The sequence below is a fragment of the Coregonus clupeaformis genome, chromosome 14 (assembly GCF_020615455.1).
Source record: "Coregonus clupeaformis isolate EN_2021a chromosome 14, ASM2061545v1, whole genome shotgun sequence".
NCBI classification, from domain to species: Eukaryota; Metazoa; Chordata; class Actinopteri; order Salmoniformes; family Salmonidae; genus Coregonus; species Coregonus clupeaformis.
This window is the reverse complement of record NC_059205.1, coordinates 8,290,574-8,304,528: the sequence shown is the minus strand read 5'-3', so window position 1 is coordinate 8,304,528 and position 13,955 is coordinate 8,290,574. Positions and strand designations below refer to the sequence as shown.

The following is a 13,955-nucleotide window of genomic DNA, read 5'->3' as shown; positions in this document are numbered from 1 at the left end:
ACAGAATTGGAGTTGACTCCGTTTTAAAGTCCAGTGTGGTCATCTGTAGCTCAATTGGTAGAGCATGGCGCTTGTAACGCCAGGGTAGTGGGTTCGATCCCGGGACCATCCATACGTAAAAATGTATCGACATGACTGTAAGTCGCTTTGGATAAAAGCGTCTGCTGAATGGCATATTAGTAGGAAATGTATCTAAATTCAATTGACACATAGAGAATTCATCAACTGAATTCTTATCAATTTTCCTTAAAATTGACAGGAATTCAAACGGAACCCACCCAAACTCTGACATCACATTTAAAAAACTTTGAAAGTGAAAAATTGTTGATCCTGTGTAATGAATTGGCCAGCATGGACTTGAATGGCTGGATGATGATATCATAACATCATATGTCCATCCTGTCAACAGACTCAGTCGTCAGCGTGAGTGACCCGTAACCTCAGTACTGAGTGTGCGTGTGCCTGGGCGAAGCGACCATCTTGAAAATTAACCCCCTGAGCGGCCATCTTGTACCCTTGTATCCATACTCCCACTATATCCATCTCACTTCGCCGTAGTAGACAGCTGGGCTGCTCCGTGTACCAATGAGTCCCCCGGATCGGGCATACTGCCACCCAGTGGCAGCGCAATGAACTGTGGGCATGTATTTCACCTCCGCCCGACTACGCCACACCCCACTCCGGCTGGGTATGGGTGGTGACCGTGGTGGCCACCCAGCCGCCGTCCGTCCGGCCGATGTGAATCTCATCCTCCTCGCCCTCGCCCGTGGTCTTGCGGTAGACAGGGTTGTCAAAATTCATGCTCTTGGTAGGCGTTTTGCCGATAGTTCCGCCAAAACCAGGTAGACCCCAGTGCAGAGCAGGCCGAAGATCACTGTGGCAACAATAGGAACTGCATGTGTTTAACATACACAGTGGCAGGGGGGAAGGATGGGGGGGGTGGGGGGGGACACGGGAAGATGGGGGAGATGGGAGAGCGTTAATGTCGTCGGACCATGAGACAGAAAGGCACAGAGATGAAGTAGAGCAAATTAAGGCATGCGGGGGGGCAGAGCGGGGAGGGGGACGCGGGACGTGTTGAGATTTCTGTGCTAGGCTGGTGGATTAAATGCCATTAATATCATCAGGGTATAATCTCATTACTTTGAAGAACACATTTCTAGGCAGCAGTATGGTTGTCTCAGAACTTCTGGAGGCAACTAGGGTCTGTGTAACCGTGACCCCAAGTCATGCCATATGGGCCATTTCTGAGAGATCTTCGCAAAAACTGGGCTTGAGGCAGTATTCTGTATTCTGTGGCTATATGGACTGGAATTTTGGGCAGTGAAGTACAGTTTGGCACAGAGGAACATCAACTGTCCAGCAAGCTCATAAAACGGAGGATTTACTAGAATCTTTAAGGGTTCTGTCCTTTACTAATACATTTAAGTATCGAGAGACAAGAGTGTCTGGAAGACATCCCATCCTAGGTAGAAGCTAACATTACCTTCACTAGCTACTTCAACATAATATTTCAATTGAGTATTACTACAGGTCAACTTTAACTGCAGATGAATTACACTTTAATATTAGCTGGATTCAAAAGGAGTTTCAGATTATCTTCAGTTAAAAGGTGACATAATTTCATCATCTAAGTGTTCATTGTAATTGATTTACATTTTAGTACAGAGACTTACTAACTTTCTCTCTTTCCCTGAGTAAAAACATATTATCATCATCACAATACCATTATTATGCTGAGGACATTATTACCTTATATGGGTAAATCCTGTCCTGTCTATATCACCTTATGCAGATTAGGTGGTGGGGCCAGGTGAAGGGGTCAGCCCAAACATAGCTGGGTTCTTTCTGCTGAATGGCTAATTCCCTGCTAATCTAATTCACCTTGGTGAGTCTCGGCTGTCCCTGTGACCACCAGTGTGTCCATTACTCTGAGGAGAGACTATATGCCCTCAGTATGACCTACACGTAAAGCCTCAGCTCCACATTAATTATGATAAAACACTCCAGAAAACGACAGAATTACAGGGTCACGTTCATTAGGGCAAGCAACGTAAAACATTTGCAGCGTAAAACAAAAAATGAGCTGTCTTATTGGACAAATCCAGTTTAGCCCCCTGCTGTTTCAGTCCGTTTTTTCATCAGTTTAGACTACCTCTCATCTCTATGGGTTTTTCTGACTACCTGCAATAATATATGCAAACAAACGCACAGCCACCTGAAGGTCTATGGTTGTTTTGGTTGGAACGTACCCAACACAGACAATACATGAATGGATATGCAGTGGCAGAATGTCAAGACAAACACACCATGGCTTCTGAGTGGCCTTGTCTCTAGGCATGGTCCATCTGGTACAAACTGAACCAGGATCAGTGGATAGGAGTGTAGGGCCATGTCTCTAGGCATGGTCCCTCTGGTCCAAACTGAACCAGGATCAGTGGATAGGGAGCGTAGGGCCATGTCTCTAGACATGGTCCCTCTGGTCCAAACTGAACCAGGATCGAGTGGAAAGGAGATAAATATAGCAGGTGGGACAGGAGAAGCAGCCCCTGTGGAGCACAGAGAGGACATGTACTTACCTATGGGGATCACTACTCCCAGAACTGCAACTGTCATGTTCTCACCTAGGAGGAAATGCTCACTTCCAGCTACAGAGAGAGAGGGGGTGGAGGAAAGCGCGAGAGAGAGAGAGAGAGAGACAGAGAGAGAGAGAGAGAGAGAGAGAGAGAGAGAGAGAGAGAGAGAGAGAGAAAAGAGAGAGAGGAGAGAAAAGGAAAAAGAGAGAGAGAGGAGAGAAAAAGAGAGAGAGAGGAGAGAGAGGAGAGAAGAGAGAGAAGAGAGAGAGAGAGAGAGAAGAGAGAGAGAGAGAGAGAGCCGAGAGAGAGAGAGAGAGAGAGAGGTGAGAGAGAGAGAGAGAGAGAGAGAGAGAGAGAGGAAAGAGAGAGAGAGAGAGAGAGAGCGAGAGAGAGAGAGAGAGAGAGAGAGAGAGAGGAGTAGGGAAAGAGAGAGAGAGAGAGAGGAGAGAGAAAGAGAGAGAGAGAGAGAGAGAGAGAGAGAGAGAGAGAGAGAGAGAGAGAGAGAGAGAGAGAAAGAGAGAGAGAGAGAAGAGGGAAGAGAAAGAGAGAGAGAGAGAGAGAGAGAGAGAGAGAGAGAGAGAGAGAGAGAGAGAGAGAGAGAGAGAGAGAGAGAGAAAGACAGGAGAGGGAGTGTGCAGAGAAGAAAAGAGAGAGGGGAATTAAAAGTGAGAGACAGTGATAGGGACAGAAAGAGGGGAGAAAGAGAAAATAAAAGGATATTACATAAGTGGCATTTCTCACTGTCTCACTTCTCCCCTCGATGACCCCATACAGAGCTGTATTACCCCCTCATGATCCCTGGTACAGGAGCTGTATTACCCCTCATGATCCCTGGTACAGGGGTTGTATACCCTCATGACCCTGGTACAGGGGTTGTATTACCCTCATGATCCCTGGTACAGGGCTGTATTACCCCTCATGACCCCTGGTACAGGGTTGTATCCCTCATGACCCCTGGTACAGGGTTGTTATTACCCTCGTGACCCCTGGTACAGGGTTGTATTCCCCTTGTGACCCCTGGTACAGGGTTGTATTACCCTCATGACCCCTGGTACAGGGTTGTATTACCCCTCATGACCCTGGTACAGGGTTGTATTACCCCTCGTGACCCCTGGTACAGGGTTGTATTACCCCCTCGTGACCCCTGGTACAGGGCTGTAACCCTCGTGACCCTGGTCAGGGTTGTTTACCCCTCATGACCCTGGTACAGGGTTGATATTACCCCTCATGACCCCAGGTACAGGGTTGTATTACCCTCATGATCCTGGTACAGGGGTTGTACACCCCTCAGACCCCTGGTACAGGGTTGTATTACCCCTCGCGATCCCTGGTACAGGGCTGCATTACCCTCATGACCCCTGGTACAGGGTTGTATTACCCCTCACGACCCCTGGTACAGGGTTGTATTACCCTCGTGACACCCTGGTACAGGGTTGTATTACCCTCATGACCCCTGGTACAGGGTTGTATTACCCTCATGACCCCTGGTACAGGGTTGCATTACCCCTCGTGACCCCTGGTACAGGGTTGTATTACCCCTCATGACCCCTGGTACAGGGCTGAATTACCTTGGCACTGTCCTTACCCTTCTATACATAATCTCTATAAAAGCCTCCATTAGTACAAAGTCACCTGTACTCTACCTACCCCTCTCTAACTCCGAACACACACACACACACAGATGTGCAAGCACACACACACACACATTCTAAAGAGGGTGGCAGTGCGCTAGGCCACAGAAGCTTCATCAGATGACTGCTCCTGCCTCCCTCCTGCTTCCTCACTGCCCTAACCAGCTGCTCTCTCCTGCTTCCTCACTGCCCTAACCAGCTGCTCCCTCCTGCTTCCTCACTGCCCTAACCAGCTGCTCCCTCCTGCTTCCTCACTGCCCTAACCAGCTGCTCCCTCCTGCTTCCTCACTGCCCTAACCATAGGATGCCACCTTTCCAACAAGTCAGTTCGTCAAATTTCTGCACTGCTAGAGCTGCACCGATCAACTGTATGTGTGTTGTTGTAGAAGTAGGAAACGTCTAGGAGCAACAACGGCTCAGCCGCAAGTGGTAGGCCACACAAGGCCACAGAACGGTACCGCCGAGTGCTGAAGAGCGTAGCGCGTTTAAATAGTCTGTCCTCGGTTCCAACACTCTACCGAAGTTCCAAACTGCCTCTGGAAGCAACGTCAGCACAAGAACTGTTTGTCAGGAGCTTCATGAAATGGGTTTCCATGGCCGAGCAGCCACATACACATCACCATGCGCAATGCCAAGCGTCGGCTGGAGTGGTGTAAAGCTCGCCACCATTGGACTCTGGAGCAGTGGAAACGCGTTCTCTGGATGATGAATCACGCTTCACCATCTGGCAGTCTGACAGACAAATCTGGGTTTTGGCGGATGCCAGGAGAACGCTACCTGCCCCAATGCATAGTGCCAACTATAAAGTTGGAGGAATAATGGTCTGGGGCTGTTTTTCATGGTTCGGGCTAGGCCCCTTTAGTTCCAGTGAAGGGAAATCTTAACGCTACAGCATACAATGACATTCTAGACGATTCTGTGGTTCCAAACTTGTGGCAACAGTTTGGGGAAAGGTCTTTTCCTGTTTCAGCATGACAATGACCCCGTGCACAAAGCGAGGTCCATACAGAAATAGTTTGTCGAGATCGGTGTGGAAGAGCTTGACTGGGCCTGCACAGAGCCCTGACCTCAACCCCATCGAACACCTTTGGGATGAATTGGAACGCCGACTGCGAGCCAGGACTAATCGCCCAACATCAGTGCCCGAACCTCACTAATGCTATTGTGGCTGAATGGAAGCAAGTCCCCCGCAGCAATGTTCCAACATCTAGTGGAAAGCCTTCCCAGAAGAGTGGAGGCTGTTATAGCAGCAAAGGGGGGACCAACTCCATATTAATGCCCCATGATTTTGGAACGAGATATTCGACGAGCAGGTGTCCACATACTTTTGGTCATGTAGTGTATATACCCACCTCTATTCCCCTCACACTCACACACAATAATGAAATATTATATGATCATGCCAGCTAGGTGAAATGTTGTTTCTATCTCTCTAAATGATTGAAAGTTGCACATCCATGCTAATTGCTGAAGCTAATTACTAGAATAAGTGGAATAAATGGATAATTGAAGCTTATTTATGGTGTGCTGTCGCAATCTATTTTACTATGTAGCTAATTGCCACTTATTTATGTCTGTTAAACACAGTACAAACATACTGCATAGCACACACAAACACCCACACACAAACACCCACACACACAAACACCCACACCCACAAACACAAACACAAACACCAACACACAAACACACACACACAAACACAAACACACACAAACACCCACACACACAAACACCCACACACACAAACACAAACACCAACACACAAACACAAACACCAACACACAAACACACACACACACAAACACCCACACACCCACACACACAAACACCCACACACACAAACACAAACACCAACACACAAACACACACACACAAACACCCACACACAAACACAAACACCCACACACACAAACACCCACACATACAAACACCCACACACACAAACACCCACACACACAAACACCCACACATACAAACACCCACACATACAAACACCCACACACACACACACCCACCCACACACACACACACCCACCCACACACACACACACCCACCACACACACAAACACCCACCCACACACACAAACACCCACCCACACACACACACAAACACCCACCCACACACACAAACACCCACACTCACAGTGGTGGGAGAGGTTGCTGTCCTCCTTGACGAGACGAAGCCTACTGTGGTGGAGGTGATGATGATTTTGGTGTCAGCAGCGGGATCCAAACCCCCTGCCCTCCTTCTCCACCACCCCAGGTTTAGGGGTAGGGGGGCGCTCTGGGGTGCTAGAGGGGGGCTGGGGTGAGGTCGGGCACCCGCGTCTGCCTGGGACGACCCAGAAGTGCGTGGGGAGTCCTTGTCGTTGAGCGACCGTTGCCATGGTGATGGCCACAGATCGACGATGTGGTAGTATCTAGAGGAAGAAGGAAAAGTCAATATTAGTTACAGTCTAGCAACTTATTTGGACAGTGAAGCTAAAACTTTTAATTTGGCTCAATACTGCAGCATTTTGGATTTGAGATCAAATGTTTCATATGATGCAACAACACATAATGTAACCTTTTATTTTAGGGTATTTTCATACATATCTGATTCACCGTTTAGAAATGAAAGCACTTTATTTATCTAGTCCCCGCATTTAAAGAAGTCATAAGTATTTGGACAAATTCACTTATAGTTTATTAAATGTCGTCAAAAGTTTAGTATTTGGTCCCATATTCCTAGCACACAATGACTCTACAAACTTGTTGGATGCATTTGCAGTTTGCTTTGGTTGTGTTTCATATTATGTTGTACCCAATAGAAATTAATGGTCATTAATGTTTTGTGTCATTTTGGAGTCACTTTTATTGTAAATAAGAATATACTGTTTCTAAACTCTTCTACATTAACGTGGATGCTACCATGAATACGGATAATCCTGAATGAATCGTGAATAATGAGGAGTGAGAAAGTTACAGAGGGTCAAAGATCATACCCCCCAAGACATGCTAACCTCTCACCATTACCAATAACAGGAGGGTATGATATTTATGCCTCTGTAACTTTCTCACTTATCATTATTCACAATTAGCCTAGAACAATATTAGACTAGAACAATATTAGACTAGAACAATATTAGACTAGAACACAATTAGACTAGAACACAATTAGACTAGAACACAATTAGACTAGAACACGATTAGACTAGAACACGATTAGACTAGAACACTATTAGACTAGAACACTATTAGACTAGAACACTATTAGACTAGAACACAATTAGACTAGAACACAATTAGACTAGAACACAATTAGACTAGAACACGATTAGACTAGAACATGATTAGACTAGAACACGATTAGACTTTAAGGTGATCATAACATAGTTTTACTCAATCAAAACCTCAAATAAAGTCAAATCCCACACAGTAGTAGAGGCTGGTGTCACTTTAAATCGGAGGATGGGCTTATGGTAACGGATAGAATGGAATGAATGGAACGATATCAGTTGAGCCCATCCTCTGATTTCTCCCTCCACCAGCCTCCACTAACACCCACCCACCCACACACACACACTCTCTCTCACCTGGCACGCAGGCGCGCATGTCGGGGCCCAGGTCCTGTCCTGTGGGGCAGGCGCAGGTGTATTTGGGGGAGTGCTCCGTGATCTGGGGGGCTTTGAGACACAGGTACTCACAGCCACCGTTGTCCTCACTGCCCAGGTTACAGCTGTCTGGGCCTTAGTGGGGGAGAAAGAGACAGACACACAATCAGAGACAAAGACACAAAGAGACACAAAGAAACAGTCAGAGACACAAAGAGACAGTCAGAAACACAAAGAGACAGTCAGAAACACAAAGAGACAGTCAGAGACACAAAGAGACAGTCAGAGACAAAAAGACAGTCAGAGACACAGAGACAGAGACACAAAGAGACAGTCAGAGACACAGTGAGAGACAGAGACACAAAGAGACAGTCAGAGACAGTCAGAGACAGTCAGAGACACAGAGACAGAGACACAAAGAGAGAGTCAGAGACACAGTCAGAGACAGAGACACAGCAGAAAAAGCACAGAGAAACAAGTCAGAGACACAGTCAGAGACAGACACACAGTCAGAGACAGACACACAGTCAGAGACAGACACACAGTCAGAGACACAGTCAGAGACAGACACACAGTCAGAGACACAGTCAGAGACAGATATAAAGAGACCGACAGTCAGACCAATCGGAGAAAGGAGAGTCTCGCTAGCTAGCTTTGACACCATGCTGGAAACAACAAATGTGCAAGATGAGATCTGAGCAATTCCTTGCTAGTCCAGGTGATATGTGCACATTTTGGGTGAAGTTATTTCTCGGTCTCTCACTCACACACACTACTACACCCCCCCCCTCCCCCACCCCCTTCCCCACACACTACTACACCCCCCACACACACACACACTACTACACCCCCCCCCACACACACACACTACTACACCCCCCCCCCTTCCCCCACACACTACTACACCCCCACACTAACCCCACACACACACACTACTACACCCCCCTCCCCCACCCCTTCCCCACACACTACTACACCCCCCACACTACCCCCCTTCCACACACTACTACACCCCCTCCCCCACCCCCTTCCCACACACTACTACACCCCCTCACCCCCACCCCACCTCTCCCCCTTCCCCCACACACTACTCACCCCCCACACTAACACCCCCCACACTACACCCCCACACACTACTACACCCCCCACACACACTACCCCCCCACACACATAACCACACACACTACTACACCCCCCCCCCCCTTCACTACACCCCCACACACTACTACACCCTTCCCCCCACACACACACTACTACACCCCCCACACACACACACACCTGGTAGCTGACGGAGCGGGTGGAAGACCACTATGTCGTGGGGGTCGTTGAGGTGCTCGGCCACTGTGCTGATGTCCTGGCCGGTTAGCCTGTTAGCGCTGTACACCGCCTCCCTCTCCCGGTCTGTCCAGTAGATACGGTCCTGACAGGAGTATAGAGATGTGGGAGGGAGGGAGAAGCAATGAATACAACAATCACTTCGTACATCAATAACGTTGTGTAAGTATCTATGATGCATCAGACAGACAGCACTGTGATGTATACAAGGCCGAGCTAGCTAATGTGAGACTTTGAAAGCAGCGTGCAAGAGTAAGGACTTTGGGGAAATGTTGTTGTAAAAGGGGTTGTTAAAATACATTTGACTCACGGACAAACAGACATACTGCCAGTCTGACTTCTCAAGCAATGTCATGTGAATAAGCTATACTTTTACAGTTCAGAAATATCTAGGTACTGTATCTCTCAACGCTACTGTAAGGGTGAGCATTCCATTCCACTGCTCCTCCGTTGGAGGTAAACTCTGACTGCAACCCGACTTCACCCTGTTGTTGTTGTTTATTTTTTGTTTACTGGAATGTTCCCCTAACATTATCAGCCTTCAAAAGACGTTCTGCGGAGGGGAGCTGACATCATTCCGCGACTGATGTGGAAACCAAGAGCTTAATGCCCATAAGAGTTTGGCGGCGAGATGTTACATCTTGCGGTACGGAAGTGTGTGTGTGTTTGAGGAGAGGGGAAGTTGGAGTCATTAAAACTTGTTTTTCAACCACTCCACAAATTTCTTGTTAACAAACTGTAGTTTTGGCAAGTCGGTTAGGACATTTACTTTGTGCATGACACAAGTAATTTTTCCAACAATTGTTTACAGACAGATTATTTCACTTATAATTCACTGTATCACAATTCCAGTGGGTCAGAAGTTTACATACACTAAGTTGACTGTGCCTTTAAACAGCTTGGAAAATTCCAGAACAACAGCATAGGACCTTGTGAAGATGCTGGAGGAAACAGGTACAAAAGTATCTATATCCACAGTAAAACGAGTCCTATATCGACATAAGCTGAAAGGCTGCTCAGCAAGGAAGAAGCCACTGCTCCAAAACCGCCATAAAAAAGCCAGACTACGGTTTGCAACTGCACATGGGGACAAAGATCGTACTTTTTGGAGAAATGTCCTCTGGTATAATGAAACAAAAATATAACTGTTTGACCATCGTTATGTTTGGAGGAAAAAGGGGGATGCTTGCAAGCCGAAGAACACCATCCCAACCGTGAAGCACGGGGGTGGCAGCATCATGCTGTGGGGGTGCTTTGCTGCAGGAGGGACTGGTGCACTTCACAAAATAGATGGCATCATGAGAAAGGAAAATGATGTGGATATATTGAGCAACATCTCAAGACACCAGTCAGGAGGTTAAAGCTTGGTCGCAAATGGGTCTTCCAAATGGACAATGACCCCAAGCAAAATGGCTTAAGGACAACAAAGTCAAGGTATTGGAGTGGCCATCACATAGCCCTGACCTCAATCCTATGGAACATTTGTGGGCAGAACTGAAAAAGCGTGTGCGAGCAAGTTTGCCTACAAACCTGACTCAGTTACACCAGCTCTGTCAGGAGGAATGGGCCAAAATTCACCCAACTTATTGTGGGAAGCTTGTGGAAGGCTACCCGAAACGTTTGACCCAAGTTAAACAATTTAAAGGCAATGCTACAAAATACTATTTTAGTGTATGTAAACTTCTGACCCACTGGGAATGTGATGAAATAAATAAATGCTGAAATAAATCTTTCTCTCTAGTATTATTCCGACATTTCACATTCTTAAAATAAAGTGGTGATCCTAACTGACCTAAAACAGGGAATTTTTACTAGGATTAAATGTCAGGAATTGTGAAAAACTGAGTTTAAATGTATTTGGCTAAGGTGTATGTAAACTTCCGATTTCAACTGTATGAGAGTGTGTGTGCGTGTACACACACACACACACACCAGGGTTGCCGTTAGGAAAATATGGCGCCGGACAACGTGACTGGGAAGATTTAAATGTATCGGCCATTTAAGAAATGTACTGGACCCATATGCATTGGGTTCATAAACCCATTAGGGCGTCCACCCACAGTGCTCAGAATGACAGAAATCACATTTAGATTATGGTAATGCATCTTAACATAACATGCAACTCATGTAATTAAGCAGCCAATAATGTCATTTTCAAACATTTGCCAAAATGCAATTCACGGGAAAACACAATTCTAAACAGAACACCTGGGAAAACACCATTCTAAACAGAGCACCTGGGAAAACACCATTCTAAACAGAGCACCTGGTAGCTGTTCCATATGTAACAGAGATGAAAACAGGGAATGTAAAGATGCAAAAACTAGGATGGGTTGCTAATATGACTAGGATTGTGCCTTTGACTTCTGGACAACAAAAGACAGTTGATATGAAAACCAATAGACCAGGAGAGAAATGGCATAGCAGTGGGTCCAATAGGGAAGTAAATGGAAATACATTTGCCAAAATTATATAATTTATCCTGTCTATACAGAAATAAATAAAATCATTCAAAATACTTCACCAGAAAGCACGACTTAGCCACAGAGGAATCGAGGATCATTAGCTTCTTACATTTATTTTAGCAATGGATTGTTTCAAATCACAAGCCCGCAATTTGGGCAGCACGCGTGACAATAGGCCTAGCTGATTATTGAGTTGCGGCTGTCAGTGAAAAGCATCTAAAATGCAAAATGCAATGCAAATAGTCAGAGTGGCCATTTTATTAATTGTTCAGCAGTCTTATAGCTTGGGGGTAGAAGCTGTTAAGGAGCCTTTTGGACCTCCGGTACCGCTTGCTGTGCTGTAGCCGAGAGAACAGTCTATGACTTGGGTGACTGGAGTCTTTGACAATTTTTAGGGTCTTCCTCTGACACCGCCTAGTATATAGGTCCTGGATGGCAGGGAGCTTGGCCCCAGTGATGTACTGGGCCGTACGCACTACCCTCTGTAGCACCTTACGGTCGGATGCCGAGCAGTTGCCATACCAGGCGGTGATGCAAGCGGTCAGTACGCTCTCGATGGTGCAGCAGTATAACTTTTTGAGGATCTGGAGACCCATGCAACATCTTTTCAGTCTCCTGAGGGGAAAAATGTGTTGTTGTGCCCTCTTCACGACTGTCTTTGTGTGTTTGGACCATGATAGTTTGTTGGTGATGTGGACACCAAGGAACTTGAAACTCTCGACCCACTCCACTACAGCCCCGTCGATGTTAATGGGGGCCTGTTTAGGCAGGTTACCTTCGCTTTCTTGGGCACAGGGACTATGGTGGTCTGCTTGAAACATGTAGGTATTAAAGACTCGGTCAGGGAGAGATTGAAAATGTCAGTGAAGACACTTGCGAGTGGGTCCGCGCATGCTCTGAGTAAACGTCCTGGTAATCCGTCTGGCCCCGCGGCCTTGCTCACATCGGCTACGGAGAGCGTGATCACACAGTCGTCCGGAACAGCTGGTTCTCTCATGCATGCTTCAGTGTTGCTTGCCTCGAAGTGAGCATAAAAGGCATTTAGCCCGTCTGGTAGGCTCGCGTCACTGGGCAGCTCGCGGCTGGGTTTCCCTTTGTAGTCTGTAATAGTTTGCAAGCCCTGCCACATCCGACGAGCGTCAGAGCCGGTGTATTAGGATTCAATCTTAGTCCTGTATTGACACTTTGCCTGTTTAAGGGTTCGTCTGAGGGCATAGCGGGATTTCTTGTAAGCGTCCGGATTAGTGTCCCGCTCCTTGAAAGTGGCAGCTCTAGCCTTTAGCTCGGTGCGGATGTTGCCTGTAATCCATGACTTCTGGGTGGGATATGTACATACGGTCACCGTAGGGACGACGTCGTCAATGCATTTATTGATGAAGCCGGTACCTGAGGTGATATACTCCTCAATGCCATTTGATGAATCCCGGAACATAATCCAGTCTGTGCTAGCAAAACAGTCCTGTAGTGTAGCATCCGCGTCATCTGACCACTTCCTTATTGAGCGAGTCACTGGTACTTCCTGCTTTAGTTTTTGCTTGTAAGCAGGAATCAGGAGGATAGAATTATGGTCAGATTTTCCAAATGGAGTCTCTGTGTGTGGAGTAAAGGTTGTCTAGAGTTTTTTTTCCTTTGGTTGCACATGTGACATGCTGGTAAAAATGAGGTAAAACGGATTTAAGTTTGCCTGCCTTAAAGTCCCCGGCCACTAGGAGCGCCGCCTCTGGATGAGCGTTTTCCTGTTTGCTTACGGCCGTATACAGTTCTTTGAGTTTGGTCTCAGTGCCAGCATCGGTTTGTGGTGGTAAATAGACAGCTACAAAGAATATAGATGAAAACTCTCTTGGTAGATAGTGTGCTCTACCTCAGGAAAGCAATACCTTGAGACTACCTTATTATTAGACATCACGCACCAGCTGTTATTGACAAATAGACAGACACCCCCATCCCTCGTCTTACCGGACGTAGCTGTTCTGTCCTGCCGATACACGGAAAACCCAGCCAACTGTATATTATCCGTGTCGTCGTTTAGCCACGACTCGGTGAAACATAAGACATTACAGTTATTAATGTCCCTTTGGTAGGATAGCCTCGAACGGAGCTCATCCAGTTTATTATGCAGTGATTGCACGTTGGCCAACTAATTCTCACAAGGCACCGATCTCCGCCCCCTGTATTTCCTTATTTTCTTCATGCGAATGACGGGGATTTGGGCCTTGTCTGGGAGCAACATTATATCCTTCGCGTCAGACTCATTAAAGAAAAAATCTTCATCCAGTTCGAGGTGAGTAATCGCTGTTCTGATATCCAGAAGCTCCTTTTGGTCATAAGAGACGGTAGCATCAAAATTATGT

At 46.8% G+C, this 13,955-nt stretch overlaps 1 protein-coding gene across 1 annotated transcript in view; it reads right to left on the bottom strand.

The window, feature by feature from the left end:
* Nucleotides 1-663: 663 nt before the first annotated feature.
* The window catches only part of LOC123492396 (low-density lipoprotein receptor-related protein 8-like), a 71,824-nt gene continuing 58,532 nt past the window's right edge, over nt 664-13,955 (bottom strand). The window contains 8 exon segments of the mRNA XM_045224926.1: nt 664-819; nt 821-835; nt 837-892; nt 2,580-2,648; nt 6,355-6,398; nt 6,505-6,631; nt 7,787-7,939; nt 9,083-9,224. Coding sequence (XP_045080861.1) covers nt 664-819; nt 821-835; nt 837-892; nt 2,580-2,648; nt 6,355-6,398; nt 6,505-6,631; nt 7,787-7,939; nt 9,083-9,224 — 762 coding nt within the window.